The sequence below is a fragment of the Lithobates pipiens genome, unplaced genomic scaffold (genome assembly GCF_037356315.1).
Source record: "Lithobates pipiens isolate NorthernLeopardFrog02 unplaced genomic scaffold, aLitPip1_a1.2 Scaffold_23, whole genome shotgun sequence".
NCBI lineage: Eukaryota > Metazoa > Chordata > Amphibia > Anura > Ranidae > Lithobates > Lithobates pipiens.
This window is the reverse complement of record NW_027507785.1, coordinates 120379032-120398837: the sequence shown is the minus strand read 5'-3', so window position 1 is coordinate 120398837 and position 19806 is coordinate 120379032. Positions and strand designations below refer to the sequence as shown.

The following is a 19806-nucleotide window of genomic DNA, read 5'->3' as shown; positions in this document are numbered from 1 at the left end:
AATAAAATTAGCTGAAAAACATACTGATTTAATCTGAAAAAAATAATTATATATGTATTCCCGAGCTAGACTCGGCACCGCATCGCTGGATCCATGGAGGGGGTTTACTTACCTTTTCCCCTGGATCCAGCAATGTCCCTCCGCTGTGATCTGCGAGCCATCTTCTGCTCGATCTGTCACATCGCCGAGCTCCGTTCCCTGCGAGCATTGCAACGCACTAGGATGGAGATCAGCGCCAAATTCAAAAAGTAAAATACACAGTATACTGTAATCTAACAGATTACAGTACTGTATCAAATAATTACACATCCCCTTTGTCCCTAGTAGTTTCTCAAGTGCCCTGCATACAGTTTTATTTTATAAATGCTGTTCTTTATGCCAGGAAACTGGAGATTGTCCATAGCAACCAAAAAATGTCAGTTTACATCAAAAGTGGTTATAGACCAGCTAGAAAACAGCGATAATAAATTAGAATCACTCAGAATTGAGCGATAGTAATTTGTGGGGAAATTTGTCATCAAACACTAAAATTAATGACAGCGACAATTCTGCAACTCAGCATATTTCAGTGTTTTTGAGTTGATTACATTATTGAATAATTTTTATTATTATAATAATATTATTATTTGTTATAATTATTTATAGTTATTTATTTTATTTATATATATATATATATATATATATTATAATTTATGATTTCATATTTAAAATTTTATCATACCCGGGATGTCTATTAGACTCTGGTTTGGATAGATTTAAGTGAATTATTTGTAAGAATTACAGGGCTACAATATAAAACGCCAAATTTCCATGCAAAATAATGGTACCGCTTTCAGCACCTAAAATCTGAAATAATCATACCACCAGGGAGGTTAAGTGAATCAGTATAACCTTTCAATATTTAAACAAAGAAAGTACCATTCATTAAAAAAAAACAGTCCTTCAAAGCAAATACAATTCCAATTTGTTTTATGTATAAAGATAAATACATTGTGACTGTGTCTAAGTGTTATCCACCATGCCTTCTGTAATCTTCATATGCTTGTGAAACACCACCACCATGCCACAACAGATGTGTTCTCACCTTTTGAGATGGACCCCACTACTTGTATAAATAGGAGGTCAAACAGCACTTTTTGATAAAGGTCATCCATCCTTTGGACAGTCTGCAGACTCTTCATCAATCCATTAAAGAAGAGTTGCAATGGCTCCCACCTCTCTATACATGAATTTAATGCTGGCTATTCCATATGTAATAAGAAAACTCCATAGTTTAAAACGAAAAAAAAAGAAATATTCAATAAGTTAAAATGCACTCACATTTTGTGATAGGAAAGCAAGGGCATTTAATAACACAGATTTCTGAACAAACAGGATGGTGTTATCTTGTTTGTTCAGGAGTCTGTGTTATTAAATGAGCAGTGGGGTCCACAGGTATAACATTATTTTTACAAACATCTAATTACTTTATAATACAGAAATTGCCTTTCTAAAGCAAATTAACAAATCCCAGGTGCTAGAGCTGCACGATTCTGGCCAAAATGAGAATCACAATTTTTTTGATTTTTTTTTTTTTTTTTTTGTGCAAATAAGGTCACGATTCTCACGTCGTAAAAACTTTCACATTATACAAAAAAAATTGGACTAACTTTACTGATTATGCAAATACAGTGTGAAAAATATTGCAACCACCATTTTATTCTCTAGGGTCTCTACTAAAAAAAAAATTATATAATGTTTGGGGGTTCTTAGTAATTTTCTAGCAAAAAAAATGATTTTAACTTGAAACCAACAAATGTCAGAAAAGGGTTTAGTGTTTAAGTGGTTAAACTTCCCTCATTTTCACGCCAAACTGTATTCCTTTGTAAAGGGCAAATTGTTGCAATGTTTATACTTAAGTTCCACTGCTAAAGAAGGTTGTGATTCTTGGCAGATTGCCCGTTTTTTTTTTTTTTTTGTTTGTTTAATTTCTTTTGACGGCATTAGCAGAGCAGAGAGAATTCTCTGCATAGAAAGAATCAGGAAATCATTTTTTCAAGATCGCAATGGGGAAAAAATCATGATGATTATTAATGATTAATTGCGAAGCTCTACCAGGTGCCATGTACTGTAGATAATGCCCCTAGGAATGGTTAACAGGTTTTTGATTCAAAATGCATGTACTCTCCAGAGGGACTACCTCCTGTATTTAAAATGTAGAGTACACTTTAGATGCGCCCTTTGTGTATTTTATTGGTAGCGGTTACATTCTATGGCAAATATGTGTTTTGTCAAAATGCTGCCTGCGGGACTTGTAAAAAACAAAACAAAAAAAAACCAGCTGGATAAAGATGCAGAGAAAAGAGGACAGTGCCATATTTTCTCTGACTATAATAGCACACATGTCTTGTGTATGATTCTGTGCACAAATGTGGATAGGGCCTAAAGCACTATTGGCCTGCTCCTTTTTTATAGGCCTTTACTGGTAATAGAAATGAAAGGAGGAAGCATATAGTTGGGCGCTTCTGACCTTTTGAAACAGCTTGGCCATCATACTGACTCAATATTTTGGGTCACCAACCCTGAACCAGCATGTTAAGTATTTCTGATTTTACTGCGGGTCAGTAAACCAGAAGCATTGAACCAAGGGGGTCACCATAAAAGCCAGACAACTATAATTTTTATAATAATAAAAAAAAAAAGGCAAGGCAGATAATAGATCAGTGTGTCTAAATATGTTTGTTGACCTCTTCCTTTCATTGAAAACCGTCATAGATTGAACCAATTCCTATATCAAACAATTATATTGTCATATGTGTATAGTCTGCAGCAGTTTGGACTAACTGGCTACTAAAATAGTGAGAGTATGTGAAAAATTACATTACATTTGAAGATTATTTTAATTCCTGCATCCATTAGTTTATTCTTTTTGTTCTTTGACAGATGAATCTGTGCTGTGACATGGGCTGGCCATATCATCTTGCACACATCTTCGTAGGAGCTCTGTGTCTGGCTGTGACATTGGCTGCTCTTGTCCTTTCAGAAAGCAAACTGATTAATTTCATACGTAGCCATTTTCTGTCAAAAAAGCCAAAGAAGAAATTTTAGGAAAGGTTCCGGACTGGATGGTTGGTTGGTTATCTGGAAATGAGTGTAAACCTCAGGATGTTATCATTCCCTCTTATTTGTGGATATCACAATGAATCTATGGACTGTAACTATTTTGATGAGACCAAGAAGGTGAAGGGGAGAGACAGAAGGATAAATAAAATATAATGGACCAATACAGAGGGAAAAGGACATGGTTCATGAATTATTCCAAAGACAACAAAAAGAACTTGAAGTATTTATTTTTTTAACCTGGACATCTTGTAATCATGGGGTTAGCAGTTTATTTTGGATGGAGTTTGAGATCTCAATATATGTACAGTAGTTTTTTTTTTTTTTTTATAAAAAGTCTTTATTGAGGTATAAACATATGAACAAAGACAAATAAGCATAGGGAAAAAAAGAAAAGAAACCATTTTCTTGCAAATTACAGGTTTCAACTTCCACAACAAGTCAGTAGTTTTGTTTTTAATGTCCCACGTTTCTCATGAATAATTGAACAACATTTGTGTAAATTTTAAAACAACCAATTATAAGGCAACTTCACAGTATAAAAACAATCTGGTTCATTTTCAGCTTTAGAAAAAGGACAATTGTATGCTTTAACCCATGACAACCAATTATAAACTATCTTTCAGCTACCTAAAGTGAGCAGACTAATGCAAGCTAAAGTGTGATTGGCTTCTTCAGGTCACAACACACCATTGATGTTTGCATCTCTCTGTTCAAACCACTAAATATACAGTTCAAATGCATAAACATTTGTATATCTGTCAAAAACTATGTAGTCTTGATTGGACATAAATTCAATGCAAGGCAATAAATAACTAACTGGTAAATCTATAGTTGACTAAAATCAGATGTTAATGTATGGCTATCTGTAGAACAACAATCTCCACCACTCTGTCTAGCATATCAACTGCCTTTATTAACTTATATGTACTGATTCAGCACTTATACCGTGATGATTATTGGTCAAATACTCCTATTACCAGTACCAGGGGAATTGGCAGAATTGTGAAAGACTTGGGGCACACTGAAAAATTAATTTTGGAGGCCTGGTAGTGTCAAACAGTGGGAGTGGCTTAAAGGGATTACAGAACACAGTAGGATGGTGAGAACTCTCCTTATGACAACATTCATTAGACATATTTTTCAGATCACAGAAAAGCATTGCATTATTGGATATGTTATATAACAAAGTAAAAAATATTGTGTTTTTTTTTTACAAACGTGTGGGTCATTTATATAATGTAAAAAATCCAGTGATGATCAAATACCACGAAAAGAAAACACTATTTGTGTGAAAAAAATGATATAAACTTGATTTGCACGCAGTGTTGCATAACCACGCAATTGCCAGTTAAAGTAGCTAAAGGAGCTTAAGTGGTTAATATGTCTACAATTTCCTTTCCGAAGAATCTTCCAAGAAAGCAAAAGACCCATCTGTAGTGCAGAATTTGGGGGCCATCTGGTATCACTGCGCACTAGAAAAGCCAATTCAATGCCTCCATTGTTTCAAACAAACTGGTAGAATGCAATTTTTGCACGAATAACATTGATGTGATACTGGCAACATACATGGCATTTTTTAGGCAACTTTAATCACTTTCATGCAACTTGCAATCACAATTTCAAACAAAAAGTTCAGGGCAACTTAGAACCGTTTAGTAGAATCTGTTTTGGTAAAATTCCATAATAGAATCAAAGTAAAACAGTGTCCTGTCGCAGAAGCCTGTTAGCATAAGCAATGCCATTAACAAATGTATACGGTATATAATGTACTTATAGGTTTAACTTCAAAAAAATTAGTCCATTGACGTGTGTGATTTTCTGTGTTTTCTAGACCACTTTTATTAATCCAAAAGAAAACTATATAAGGCTTTACCATGCAGGGGGTACATCCAACATAATTCAAATTGAAATGCCCCCCCTAAGGTCTGGCCTCTGCTCAAACAGGCACTTCCAATTGATTTTCAAACCAGGCAAAATCCTAGTTGGGGCCAGGGAGTCTACCCAGCTAAAACATTAAGATCACTGACAAGTAAAGTAAATAACATTGATTATCTCCTTACAATGGCATTTGAAAGTCAGTGGAGTATTCAGTAGCAAGTAAAGATGTTGTCCATTAAGTTGATGTCTTGAAAGCAGAAAAAATGGGCATTACAGTTTGAGTATATGGCTGTGTAGCCACAAACCAGTCAGGGTGCCCATGCTGACCAGTGTCCACAGCCAAAAGTACCTACAATGGGCATGTGAGCTTCAGAATTTGTGAATAAATGTAAAGGGTATATCCGCGCTAGGAACTAAAATTTAATAAGCAGCTGTGCACTATAACACAGGCAATATATGTAAACAAATAAAATATACTAATATGCAGACAATCAATTATATATAAATAATAACTGTGAATAAAGTCTGAAGACACATATGCAAAATTACATCATGTGAATAAAGTGCAATAGTGCAAACAAAAAAAATCATAAAGTATAGAGCTGGATTCCATCAAAGAAAGTCCCATGGGAGAAACGAGTGTTTGGAAATGACGATCGTACACCTGATGGCTTTCCGGTAAGCCTCCATTTCTGATTATGGTGATGGGTGTCATTCCGTCAGGTGTATGATAGTCATTTCCAAACACTATTTTCTCCTATGGGACTTTCTTTGAATGAATCCAGCTCTATATATGAATTTTTTGTTTGTACTATTCACATGTGTCTTCAGACTTTTTATTCACAGTTATTATTATTTTATGTCTAAGAAAATGTTGTACATTCCGCACCAAACAAATTAACAAAAAATATAATGTGGCAAATTCAAAAAGAGAAAATACAACTGCTCCTCTGATCAAGTAGTGATACTGAAATAGCTGATGTGATATGGTGTAGAGGGCGCTCTAAAACACTAAAAACAAAATTGATTGGTGAATTGAATCACACAGTATATGTAAGTAAATACAATTAAAGTGCAATGTGCCATAGGTGAATGTGCACAATTATTTAAAAAAATGTGGTACTATCTACTTGACCATAATGAACATGCATAGTAATAAAATGTCCCAATTTATCACAGGGAGATATCCAAAAGTGAACTACTGTGTTCAAATTCTTCAAAAGAGAACACGTAAATTCCTTCACCAACTTGATAGAGATATACACCCAATGTGCTCTTATGTAAGATCTGCTTACCAAAAAACATTGACTCCTTTAGTTAAAAAGCTAGTCAGAATGAGCTTTAGCAAGATGATGCTTGCTGCATGGATGGAGACTTGTAAACAATGACAAACCTCTCCTCCAGGGGAACTGCAGATGGGATCTATGAAAAGACGATAGGGTAGTGTAATCCTATTTTATTAAAAATATAAAAATACATGTGCCAACTGGTTGCTTGCATGAGGATGTGCCTTGACCCAGCACTGGGGCTGCAATCATGTCTGTAGTCAGATGGTGCCTCGCGGCTAGTCGCCGCCGATGCCGTGCGTTTCACCATCCTACCCGGAACAACCAAAGAGACGCGCAGTAACTTGACCAAATACCGCCTCAACATGCATTTCGTTATTACATCATCAGGAAGCATGCTTGGTCAATGGAGGGCATGTATTTTTATAGTGTGAAGCCGATACCCTTCTAGTTGAAAGGAAAATTGTAGGATTAGCAGCCGCAGTGTCGGTTTACAATGGTTGAACTAACTAAAACAATGGGCAACATCTGAACAAAAATACCCATATGTATCATTAAAGCAGAACTTCTGCTGATCGGAACCCTCCCCCCCCCCCCCCCCCTCCGGTGTCACAATTGGCACCTTTCAGGGGGGAGGGGGGTGCAGATACCTGTCAAAGACAGGTATTTACACCCACTTCCGGGCATAGACTCCCACGGGAGTCTATGCCTCTTCCTGTCCCTGCATGCTGTCTGCTGGGACACACACGGGTCCCAGAGACAGCGCGGACAATTCCTATTGCGCTGCGCGACTCGCGCATGCGCAGTAGGGAACCGGGAAGTGAAGCCGCTTCGCTTCACTTCCTGATTCCCTCACCTAGAATGGTGGCAGCAGCAGCCCAGAGACGAGCGATCGATCGGCCTCGGCTGCCGGCATCGCTGGACCCCGGGACAGATGAGTGTCCATTTATTAAAAGTCAGCAGCTGCAGTATTTGTAGCTGCTGGCTTTTAATATTTTTTTCCGCAGTGCAGAAGCTAAACACACAAAGGAATACACAATGGTTGATGAGTACTGTTGGCTTGCAGTGCACAGGTTAATATAAGGTTCCCCGATAGGGCCTGGGGTGGAGCCATGCTTAGAGGAGAGGTTATAAAAACCACCAGGTGGAAGTGGCTGGTCTCTTAGCCTGAACACATGAGGGGAGGTAAGCAAACAGGAAGATCACTGCATAACCATGACAACTAGGCACCACAATAAACAACTTCAAACTAGAATTAATCATTAGCCAAAAAACTATTTAAATCCAGCTCTATATTCATACCCCATGGTTGCATACTTTGCAATTTATACAACCACTTCATTTTGTGAGATCGCTCTCGTCATGTGTGTGCCCCTCCAATGTTTAGAAATGTTATCAATGCCATAAAATGTTTAAAGAGCAGGGTTAGTATTATGAAAAAATCTAAAATGTTTGGACACCTTGTGGTTTAAAAAAACTTTTTTAATATTAGCAAGGTGCTCATTAATCCTGAGCCTCAATTGGTGTGTAGTTCTAACTACATACTGAGCACGGACGCTCCAGCACATAGGTGCCATGGTCAGAATTGCATGTAATCAATGGTTTTATGGTGAACTTTTGTTGTGTCACTGAGGAATAAAAGTGATTTATTTTCTTGTTTGTACCCAATCTTTTGGCAGTCCTACAGACCTTACATCTGGTACAATAGTGAAAACCTGAGTCATCAAGAAAGGTAGAAGGTTTCTTAGGGAGGTTGAGGAAATTGGGTAAATTCAGATTTTGCAATCCTTGGGCCTTATGATAAATTAATCTAGGCTTAGGGGGTAATCTTAATTGAAGATCTTTATATTTTTTAAAAGAATAGGCCAAAACTTTCCAAACATTGTCTCAGCTTGTTTATTGTCTATGGAACCCTGATATAAAGGCTACTTCTCCTTTTTAAAACCATTTTTTTTTTCTTGGTGGTCAAGAGTGTTTGTCTGTCCATTAGAGAAACCTGATCCATTACTTCGATCAGTGTCTCCAATGGGTAGCCTTTTTCAAGGAATCTGTTGGTGAGTACCTCTGCTTGGAGAAAGAAATCCTTAATGTTGTCACAGTTGCGCCTTATTCGCATATATTGTCCCCATGGAATAGCCCCTATCCATTGGGGGTGGTGCCAACTGTGTGTTGCTACAAATCCATCCCTGTCAGTCTCTTTAAAGAATGTTTTTGTACCAATCCTATCCAAATGTTTAGTGAGTGTTAGATACAAATAATGGTTGAAAAGCTATATTGTGCTGTGAATTTTAGACCATATTTGTTTCTGTTCATTTGTGCCAAAAAAATTCAAAACTTATTTGGGAACCCTCCCAAAATAAAGTAACATCGATGTATCTTTTTTGTAAAAATAAAGTGATCGATTCCTATTTTTTATAATAGTTTCCTGTTCCCATTTATTCAACACTATATTTGCCTTGTTAGGGGCGTACTGTGCCCCCATGGCCACACTCCCAGTTTGGTTATAGTATTGATTTTGGGCCCAGAAATAGTTATTGCCCATAGCCAATCCCAACCCTTCTACCAAAAAGTTGATTTTGAGTTTTATTTAAATTAGATTCCTCTAATAAAGCCCATTTAACCGCCTTAAGAGCATCTTTTTGCTGGATGTTAGTGTACAGGGACTCCATGTCTACTGTGACCAAAATAGTATTTTCAGTAACCACGGTCTTTTGTAATAATAAGATGAGCTCCCTGCTATCTTTTAAATAGGATTGACTCTGGGTCACTAGAGGTTGCAAGAACCCACCTAAGGTATTCCCCCATTCTTGAGTAAAGGGAACCAATCCCACTTACTATTGGTCTTCCAGGGGGATTTTCTTTATTCTTGTGTATTTTTGTGTATGTGTGTGTATATGTGTATATATATATATATATATATATATATATATATATATATATATATATATATATATATATATGTATATATATATATATATATATATATGTATATATATATATATGTATATGTATATGTATATGTATATGTATATGTATATATATATATATATATATATATATATATAATATTATATTATATTATATTATATGGAATTTTAGGGCCATGAGGAATTAGTCTGCTTTTTATTGGTTCCTTTTGATAACCATTGGGATAGTTCCGACTTTAATCTGGCTGTAGTGTCCATATTGAATTTTTTACCATCAGTCCACCTGCCTTGTCAGCTGGTCTGGCCACTATTTGTTTGTTTTTTCTAATTGCTTTATCCCCTCCCACATAGATTGTTTGTTTATTTTTATGTTTATTTATTTCTAATTGTCTGAGTTCATATTGTACTATGTTTTTAAAAACCTCTATAAAATGATGAGTGCCCTTTTTGGGATTAAGCACAGAAATGTTTTTGAGCCCACTATGTTGATATAGATATTGATTCTCAACCAGGGTTCCTCCAGAGGTTGCTAGGGGTTCCTTCAGCATTGGGCCATTTCTGCCTCTCGGATAAGTTCCCACCGAAACCATTGATCGTTTTAGCTATCTGTAAGGAGGTAATTCTTCCCAATAACCACAAGAGTAAGGACCATTCTTCCAACTGACCATCACACTAACGTATCATGAGTTGTAGATTTCAATTTTTTAGCAGGGGTTCCCCCGAGACTGGTGAATTTTTTCAAGGGTTCCTCTGTGTTGAAAAGGTTGAGAAAGGCTGATATAGATTATCACCATATACCACAATAGGGTCATTAGTTTAACTTTCAAAATGTTTTTTAATGTTTAATTTTCTAATATATTGTTCAATGTCCACAAATAAATCTGATTTGTTGACATTTTTATCTGGTGCAAATTTTAGACCCTGAGATAAGACTTCCAATTCTTCTTTTGAAAACTGGACTCCTGCTAGATTAAAAATACCTGAGTTTAATTGTGTCTTTTTTCCTTTTTTCTTTCTCCCTCTCCCTCTTCTACCTCTTTTCCTGTACGTTCCTTTGGATATTGTGGTGGGTTGGATGTTTCCTGTAAGGGTCCTTTCATCCTTGTCATTCCCCCCCTGTTATATTGATTTTGAGAAGCTGCTGGCCTCTCCCTAAAATTACCCCTATGGCCCCCTCTAGGTGGGAATTGGTTGCGACTTTGATCATAATAGCCATAGTCAGGTGGTCTATTATATAAGGGGGCAAATCTGTTGCATGTGGGCACTGCATAAGGTGGAGGATAAGGGTATGGGTTAGAAGTGGGATACATTTTGGATAGTTTGGAGGTTTATTGGTCTGATGAATCACATTTTCTTTTACATTATGTGGATTACTGGGTGCATGTGTGTCGCTTACCTGTGGAAGAGAAGGCACCAGGATGCAGTACAGGAAGAAGGAAAGTCGGTTGAGGTAGCATGATGCTTTGGGCAATGTGCTGCCATTCATGTGGACGTTAATTTGACATGTCACCTACATTAACGTTGTCGCTGACCAAGAACACTCCTTCATGCAAACCGTATTCCGTGATGGCAGTGATCTCTTTCAGCAGGATAATATGCCCTGACATGCTGCATGAATGGTTTAAGGAACACAAAAATTACTTTGCTGTTTTGGTTTGGCTTCCAAATTCTCCAGATCTCAGACCATCGAGCATCTGTGGAATGTGCTGGAAAAACAAGTCAAATCCATTGAAGCCCCACCCCCATCTAAAGGATCTGCTGCTGCTCCTCCCCAGCCTTCCCTTTCCTCCCCTCTCGCTGGGTCTGCACTGTCAGATCCGAATCCCATCTGCGCGCATGAACTGCTAGTAGTTTTAAACAAGGGGGGACGGGTTAATGAGCGGAGGGGGTATGGCTTAGGTGCAGGCGCTGGGGATGCCAAGCAGAGCAGACGCTTCTTGTCTAGGAGCTGGGGAATATGGATGTCTGGCACACAGGACACAGGAGCGCTAGGGGCACGTAAGGCAATGCATTCAGCCACTTCCAGTACAGGAAATACATTTTACTCAGCACCAAGCTGTACTTTATTAGCGGAATTGTATTGCTAGACTATTGCTCAACAAGTAGTGCATTTACTTGGTGCCTCTGCTTTTGTGCTTAGCATTATGACCCGAAAAAGACACCACAAAAACCTTAAAAAAAGGTACCAAAGGTTTCCCCCCCCCCCCCCCCCCCCCGGCGCTGAGAACTCCAGTCATGTCTGCACACTGTCGCCCTCTCCTGTAATACCAGATGTGGCAAGCCAGGGTGAGTTATTGGAATCAATTTGGTGGTGCAGCTGCTTCTCACATCTCAGCCCCTGTATACATGACGGAAGATGCCTTTTCCTCCGCCCTGCTGGGCCTAGAGGGAAGATTAGTGGCTTTAATCGCATCCTCCATCCAAAAGGATAGCAAGCGTGTTAGATCCCCCTCCCCCATCTTTGACCCTTTACATACAGTGGGTAGAGGATGAGGGGTTACCCTCTGGCGATCAGGAAGAAAGACAAACCGATTACTCCTCTGCAGAGGAAACAACGGTGGATGAACCTTTTCCAGAGAAGTTGCTGGTTCAATCTCTTAAGGAGATGGTTCATTCCACTTTCAAGCTACCCTTAACGGAGTCATCTGAAAGTTCATTTTCTTCTTTGGGTTCCTTAGCCTCCCTGGCGGTATGATTATTTAAGATTTTAGGTGCTGAAAGCAGTACCATTATTTTGCATGGAAATTTGCCGTCTTATATTGTAGGCCTGTAATTCTTAGAAATCACTTAAATCTGTCCAAACAAGAGTCTAAGACCCTTTTCACACCACACCGCCCATAGGGTGGGCGGTAAAACGCTGCTATTTTAAGCAGCGTTTTACCGCCGGATTTGCTGCGCATTTCGGCCGCTAGCGGGATGCTATTACCCTCGCTAGCAGCTGAGAAAGGGTTAAAACCGCCGCCAATACGCCGCAATAGCGGCGTTTTGCCGGCGGTATTACAGCGCTGCCCCATTGATTTCAATGGGGAGCAGTGGTGGAGGAGCGGTAAACACACCGCTCCTTCACCGCTCCAAAGAAGCTGCTGGCAGGACTTTTCCCTGACGTCCTGCCAGCGCAGCGCTGTAGTGTGAAACCCCTCGGGCTTTCACACTACAAACAATGGTGCAGCTTTTTTAGGGCGGATTGCAGGCGCTATTTCTAACGCTATAGCGCCTGAAAAATGCCCTGGTGTGAAAGGTGTCTAATAGACATCCTGGGTATGATAAAATTTGAAATCCGAAATCACAAATTATAATATATATATATATATATATATATATATATATATATATATATATATATATATATATAAAAATGATTCAATAATGTATTTAAATCAAAAACACTGAAATGCGCTGAGTTGCAGAATTGTTGCTGTCATTACTTTTAGTGTTTTATGATGAATTTCCCCACAAATTACTATCGCTCAATTCTGCAAGTGATTCTAATTTATTATTGCTGTTTTCTAGCTGGTCTAAAGGCAATTTTGATGTAAACTGACATTTTTTGGTTGCTATGGACAATCTCCAGTTTCCTGGCATAAAGAATAGTATTTATAATATAAAACTGCATGCAGGACACTGGACAAACCACTAGGGACAAAAAGGATGTGTAATTAATTGATACAGTACTATTAATCTGTAAGATTACAGTATACTGTAGCTATACTGTGTTTTTTACTTTTTGAATTTGGCACCAAACTCCCTCCCCTTGCGTCGCAACGCTAGCAGGGAACGGAGCTCGGCACTGTGACATATCGAGCAAGACACGGCGGCTCCCTGATCGCAGCAGGGAGACATCGCTGGATCCAGGGGACAAGGTAAGTAAACCTGGGATTGGATCCCGAGTTTGGCTTATGGTACTGAAATCTCATCCCGAGCCAGACTCGGGAATACCGCCAGGGAGGTTAAAACCTTCACATCCTTTGCATGCGTTTCCTGTCCATGCATTATTAGAACAGCTTATTTATGCTGAATGGGATCACCTGGATAAGCATTTTCTCCCTCCAAAGAGATTCTCAGTTCCCTATCCCATGCAGGAGAAATTCAACAAAAGATGGAATGTACCAGCAATTGACACTGCGATTTCCAGTGTGAATAACAGTCTAACCTGTCCAGTAGACAATGCACAAATGCTTAAGGATCCAACAGATAAAAGGTTGGAATTCCTGTTAAGGTCCTCTTGTAATTCGGCAGGTGCAGTTAATTAGCCTGCAGTCGCTGCAATAGGCATTTGTCAATCCCTAAAGGACCAGTTTAGACAGGCCCATAAAAAGGCTCCTGTACAGCAAGCCCGGATTTGGCCGAACTACCAAGAGCATTATGTTTTGCCATAGACAGCATTAAAGATTCTATTCACCAGGCGTCACGCCTTGCACTTGTGCTAACACACATGCGTAGGATCCTGTGGTTAAAAAATTGGTCAGCCGAAGCACCATGCAAAAAGCTCCTGACTGGTTTTTCTTTTCATGGGGATCAGCAATTTGGGGATGATTTGGACAAATACATCCAGAATATTTCAAGTGGGAAAAGTACTCTTGGCAGTTAAGAGAAGGAATAAACGCCCTTCATTTAGGTGGACTCTTTCTCCTGCGCCAGGGGCATCCACCTCTAGACAGTGGCGACAGCCTCCGCCATCAGAGTCTGGAAGAGAGCTTTAGGGTCAGGCCCAGGCACAAAAGAAGTCCTGAGGCTGGAATCCTGCAAAGAAGAATTCTAAAACCTCATTATAAAGGGGCGCCCCCACTCGCCAGGGTGAAGACTCCTGCAGTTCTCAGAAGTCTGGCAAGAGGCAATTCAAGACAGATGGATCATCTCCACGGTGTCTCTAGGGTACAAACTAGTGTTTTTTTCTGATATCAAAGGCTCCCAAATATCTAGGCAAAAGGCCATCTCTGTTTAGGGCACTAGACCGAATACTGGCTCAGGGGGTCATCATACAAATCCCCACAGAAGAGCAAGGTTTGGGGTTTTATTCAAACCTCTTTACGGTACCAAAACCGAATGGAGATGTCAGACCCATTCTAGATCTAAAGCAGTTCCTGAATATCCCCTCCTTTCGCATTGAGTCAATCAGGTCAGTGGTTTCTGTCCTACAAGGAGGAGAACTTCTGGCATCTATCGACATCAGGGATGAATGTCTGCATGTCGCTATATTTCCCTCTCACCAAAGGTGTCTGCGGTTCGAGGTAGATCAGCATCATTTTCAGTTTGTAGCCTTGCCCTTCGGGCTAGCTATAGCACCCCGGGTGTTTTACAAAAGCTCTGGCTCCACCTCTAGCCAGGTTAAGGGCACAGAACATAAGTCTTGGCGTACCTAGACAAACTATTGCTAATAGACCATTCTGTGTCTCGTTTGGGCAAAGTGTGCGCATTACAACCGAATACCTGGAAAATCTGGGGTGGATTCTCAACCTAGAGAAGTCTTCCTTAAAGCTGCTAAAAAAGCTGGAGTACTTGGGTCTGATCATAGACGCAGCCCAGAAAAAAGGTGTTCTTGCCTCAGGCAAAGATCAGCGAGCTGGATGCAGTTGGTCAGGTCGAAAGAAGATCCCTCTATTTGCCTTTGCATGAGGTTGTTGGGAAAGATGATGGCTTCATTCAAAGCGGTTCCCTATGCCCAGTTCCACTCGAAACTGTTGCAAAACAGTATCCTGTCTGCTTGGAACAAAATGGTTCAAGCTTTAGACTTGCCAATACGACTGTCCCCAAGGGTGTCCCAAAACCTCAGTTGGTGGTTGGTAACCCAGAATCTGCTGAAAGGAAAATCCTTCCGACCAGTTATCTGGAAGGTGGTAACCAGTCTTTCAGGTTGGGGAGCAGTGCTAGAAAAAGACAACTGTCTAGGGGCAGTGGTCAAGGACCGAAAAGTCCTTGCCCATCAACATCCTAGAGATTCGGGCAGTGGGTCTGGCTCTAAAGGCCTGGACATTCATGCTACGGGGTTGTCCTGTCAGGATCTAATCCGATAATGCCACGGCTGTGGCATATATCAATCACCAAGGGGGCATCAAAAGTCTCTCCGCTCAGAGAGAGGTGAACCAGATTCTAACTTGGGCAGAAAGGAATGTTCCATGCCTATCAGCAATTTTCATTCTGGGAGTAGAGATTTGGCAGGCGGACTTCTTGAGCCACCAGCAGTTGCTCCCGGAGGAATGGTCCCTTCACCCCGACATTTTTTGTGCTGTTTGCTAAAGATGGGGGACTCTGGACGTAGATCTTCTGGCAACCAGCTTCAACATGAAGTTGCTCAACTTTGTGCCCAGTGCAAGGGATCCACTCGCATGCAGAACAGATGCGTTGGTGACCCTGTGGGATCAGTCTTCACTGATTTATGCATTGCCCCCTATTCAATTGCTGCCACGACTTCTTTGCAGGATCAAGCTGGAAAGAAAGCCAGTAAGTCTTGTAGCCCCAGCATGGCCCAGAAGGTCCTGGGATACAGAAATCGTAAAGGTGGCGGTGGGGGATCCATGGTCCCTTCCACTACGGCCAGACCTACTCTCACAGAGGCCAATATTCCATCCTACCTTACGAACTCTAAATTTAAGGACTAAGGCCGCGTACACACGGGCGGACTGTCTGCCCAACTTAGTCCGCTGAACAGTGTTTCAGCGGACAATCCGCTCGTGTGTGGGCTTCAGCGGACTTTTTCAGCGGACAGTCTGACGAACAAAGTCTTACGGAATTTCCGTAAGACAGTCCGTTCAAACTTGGTTTTGTCCGTCCAAACTTGGTTTCAGCGGTCAGTCCGCTCGTGTGTAGGCAAGTTGGACGGAATAAGTATGGCGCATGCTCAGAAAGGGTTTACACGGCCGAAGGTTGCATTGCAGTGTATAGGACGTCGTTTTTCTAGTCCCGTCGTACGTGCTGTACACGTCATCACGCACGCTTTCAGCGGACTGTCTGCTCATCGTGTGTGGTCAAGTCCGTTCATGCAAATTTTGAACGGACTGTCTGTCGGATTGTCTGCCGAACTTAGTTGGGCAGACAATCCGCCCGTGTGTACGCGGCCTAAAGCTCCATACACACTATCAGATTGTCTGCTGATTTTTTTCCATCAGATTTACCAAAACCATATAATATGAGGTCAAACCTTAGGGGTTTCAATGTGTATGCGATCAGGCAGGCCCTTGTACTACATGGTTTTGGTAAACCTGAAGGAAAAATTCAGCAAACAATCTGATAGTGTGTATGGGGCTTTAGCTATTGCAACCCACATTCTTAATTCGTCCAAGAGCCAGCTTCAAGAACTATATATTATAGAGTCTGGAGGGCTTATGTTTCCTGGTGTGAGTCCAAGGGTTGGCACCCTCAGAAGTAAAACATAGGCAGAATTCTTGCCTTTCTGCAAATAGGGGTAGAGATGAAGCTGGCCTTGAGTACTATCAAAGGCCAAGTCTCAGCTTTTATCAGTCTTTTTTCAAAGACTGCTTGCTTCACGTTCTTTGTTCTGGGTTTTTATGCAAGGGGGCTATGCAGCTTAATCCACCAGTTAGATTACCTTTGAACCCTTGGGACTTGAACTTAGTTTTGTCAGTGTTACAAAAACAGCCATTTGAACCAATACAGCATACTCCCTTAGTCCTTCTGACAAGGAAGTTAGTGTTCTTGGTTGCTATAGCCTCAGCAAGGAGGGTTTCAGAATTGGCTGCTCTTTCTTGTAAAGAGCCATACTCTATTATTCACGAGGACAGGAGTGGTGTTGCGTCCTCATCCAGGTTTTCTGCCAAAAGTGGTCGCAGGTTTTCACCCGAGCCAAGATATTGTCCTGCCATCATTTTTTCCAAAACCATGTTCCAGGGAAGAGAAGTCACTACATTGTCTTGATGTGGTGAGAGCAGTCAAGGTCTATTTAAAGACGACTGCTCAGATGCTGAAGACTGATGTCTTGTTTATGTTGCCAGAAGGTCCTAGGAATGGACACTCAGCCTCAAAATCCACTGTCTCTATATGGATTCGGCAAGTTATAATTCAGGCTTATGATTTAAGGGGTAAGATTACACCTTTTCAAGTGAAAGCACACTCAACCAGAGCAGTTAGTGCTTCTTGGGTGGGGCATCACCAGGCCTCCATGGCTCAGATCTGTAAGGCTGCAACATTGTATTCAGTACATACATTTACTAAGTTTTATTAGGTGGATGTAAGAAGGGATGAGGATATCGCCTTTGGATGCAGTGTGCTGCAGGCAGCAGTATAGGTCCTCCAAGTCTGGGGGTACCCTGCGGGTTGTCTCTCCCTCCTCTCAAATAGCATTGCTATGGGACGTCCCATATAGTTACTATTATGGCTCTGTGTCCCGTGATGTACGATAAAGAAAATAGGATTTTTATAACCGCTTACCTGTAAAATCCTTTTCTTGGAGTACATCACTGAACACAGAGGTCCCTCCCCTCTTTCTGGGGTTTAGGTATATTGCTTTGCTACAAAAACTGAGGTACTCCTGGTAGGAGGAGGGGTTATATAGGGTGTGAACTTCCTGTATTGGGTATGTCCCTGTCCATCACCTGAAGGTGCCTATATACCATATTGTTACTACTATGGCTCTGTGATATACTCCAAGAAAAGGATTTTACAGGTAGGCTGTTATAAAAATCCTATTTTTGCAGCCTAGCCACATAGAGGGGCCCAAAAGCCAATGAAGCTTCTTCAGGCTTTCAAGGGGCATAAATTACACATCTAATTGACTATCAGTTCTTGAGGCCCTGAAGTACCAGGAAAGGAGAAACCTTCACAAAATAACTCAATTTTAAAAAGTAGACACCCCAAGGTATTTTATAAGAGGCATAGTAAGTGTTATGAATATTTCCACTCGTTTTCAGAAAATGCTGAAAAAAGTGTATTTATTTTATTTTTTTTACACATGGCTACTCGCTTAATGAGATATTATATTTCTCACACACAGCATAGGTATACTTAAGCTGGGTACACATGGGCTCAATGTTGGGAGACGTGGGCTGGTTAAAAAAAAGTCCAACATCCGGCTTGTGTGTATGTCTGTCCAACAAAAGCCGGCCGTTTGCTGGGAAACTAGCAGCTGGCCAACCCCAAACTGGTGCTCTCAGCCAATGGCAGAGAGCACTGATCAGAGTGTTTTGGCGGGAGACCGCCCCCCATCAGAACACAAGTGCTCAGCAGGGGAGAGCGCCGTACTAATGTGAGGTTGGTTAGTACAGCCAATTCCAGCCAGCTCCAATCGGAGCTGACAGTTTTTTAGTTTAACCTCCTGGCTTTAGGGCTACAGTCCAAAACACAGACAAGTTAATGAAAAACCGGCATATGACTCCCCAGGTTAACATATGGCATAAGATAGATGAAGCTTGACTTGCACTAAACTTAAGTTTGACCACTCAAGCAGGGAAACATATTTGCTGGTTCAAAAAAATACTACACACTGGGAGATAAGTCTGAACGTACGCACCAACCCAACCTAAATTGCGACTACCTATGGGGCACCCCACACAAAATCCTGAACTGATCCTCCGGGAATTACACAAATTCTATGTCAGACTGTACAGGCAGCCAAATAAATACTCACAGACTAAGGCAAAAAAGTTCTTTCAAGACATCCTATTGCCCAAACTTACGCCCACACAGAACTGATGGACAAAGAATTTACAGAACTAGAGAGTAAGATGGCAATAAAAACCATACATCCCTCTAAACCCCCAGGTCCAGACAGATTCTCAGGTCATTATTATATAAAATATCAAGAGATCCTTACACCCCATTTATGTTCTTATGTTAATGAACTGAGATGTGGTAATAAAATCCCCAGACATGAGAATGCAGCCTATTTACATATTTTACCAAAACCAGGAAAGGACCATGGGGACTGCTCCAATTATCGCCCAATTTCCTTGATTAACACAGATTTAAAATAATGACAAAAGCACTAGCCCTTGGATCAAACTCTTTCCTCCCACAATATATTCATCCTGACCAGGCAGGCTTTATCTCAAACTGCCAAGCATCAGATCAGACCCGCAGGATAAAAAATCCAATTTCAGCTATTCAATCTGATTGGACCTAGAAGGGACATGCTGCTTTTTTGGACATACAGAAGGTGTTCGACTCCCTATCTTGGGATTACTTATTTGACGTGCTACGCGCTTTGGGTTTGGAGAGCGCTTTCTGGTTCTTCTTCGCATGCCGTATGAAGCCCAGACAGCATCATTGAAACTCAAGGGATACTCTTCCCAACCCATTGATATTGGGAGGGGAACAAGGCAGGGATGTCCATTATCGCCACTGTTTTTCACTCTAGCAACAGAGCAACTGGCGATAATGATTCGAGCTTGCCCGGACATCAAGGGCATTGTTTGTGGGGACAAAGAACATCAAGTGTTTACTGTTTGCAGATGACCTCCTTCTGTCACCTATCGCTTCCCTCCCCAATCTCCATACTATTTTACAACCGTTCTCTGAAATCTCGGGTCTAAAAATTAACCACAGCAAATCCAGAGCACTGAATCTCTCTTTACAGAGTTCTATCATTTCTATGGGAGGCAGAAGCTCTTTTATATTTAGGAATACGACTGACTCCGTCTATACAAACCCTGTATAAACATAAC

The 19806-nt window shown here is 40.7% G+C and overlaps 1 protein-coding gene across 1 annotated transcript in view; it reads left to right on the top strand.

Annotated features, from left to right (window-relative positions):
- The window catches only part of RFT1 (RFT1 glycolipid translocator homolog), a 63472-nt gene extending 58565 nt beyond the window's left edge, over positions 1–4907 (top strand). Inside the window, exon 13 of the mRNA XM_077452274.1 lies at positions 2923–4907. Coding sequence (XP_077308400.1) covers positions 2923–3087 — 165 coding nt within the window. The 3' untranslated portion in view covers positions 3088–4907. The remainder of the gene's footprint in view (positions 1–2922) is intronic.
- The last annotated feature ends 14899 nt before the right edge of the window (positions 4908–19806 follow it).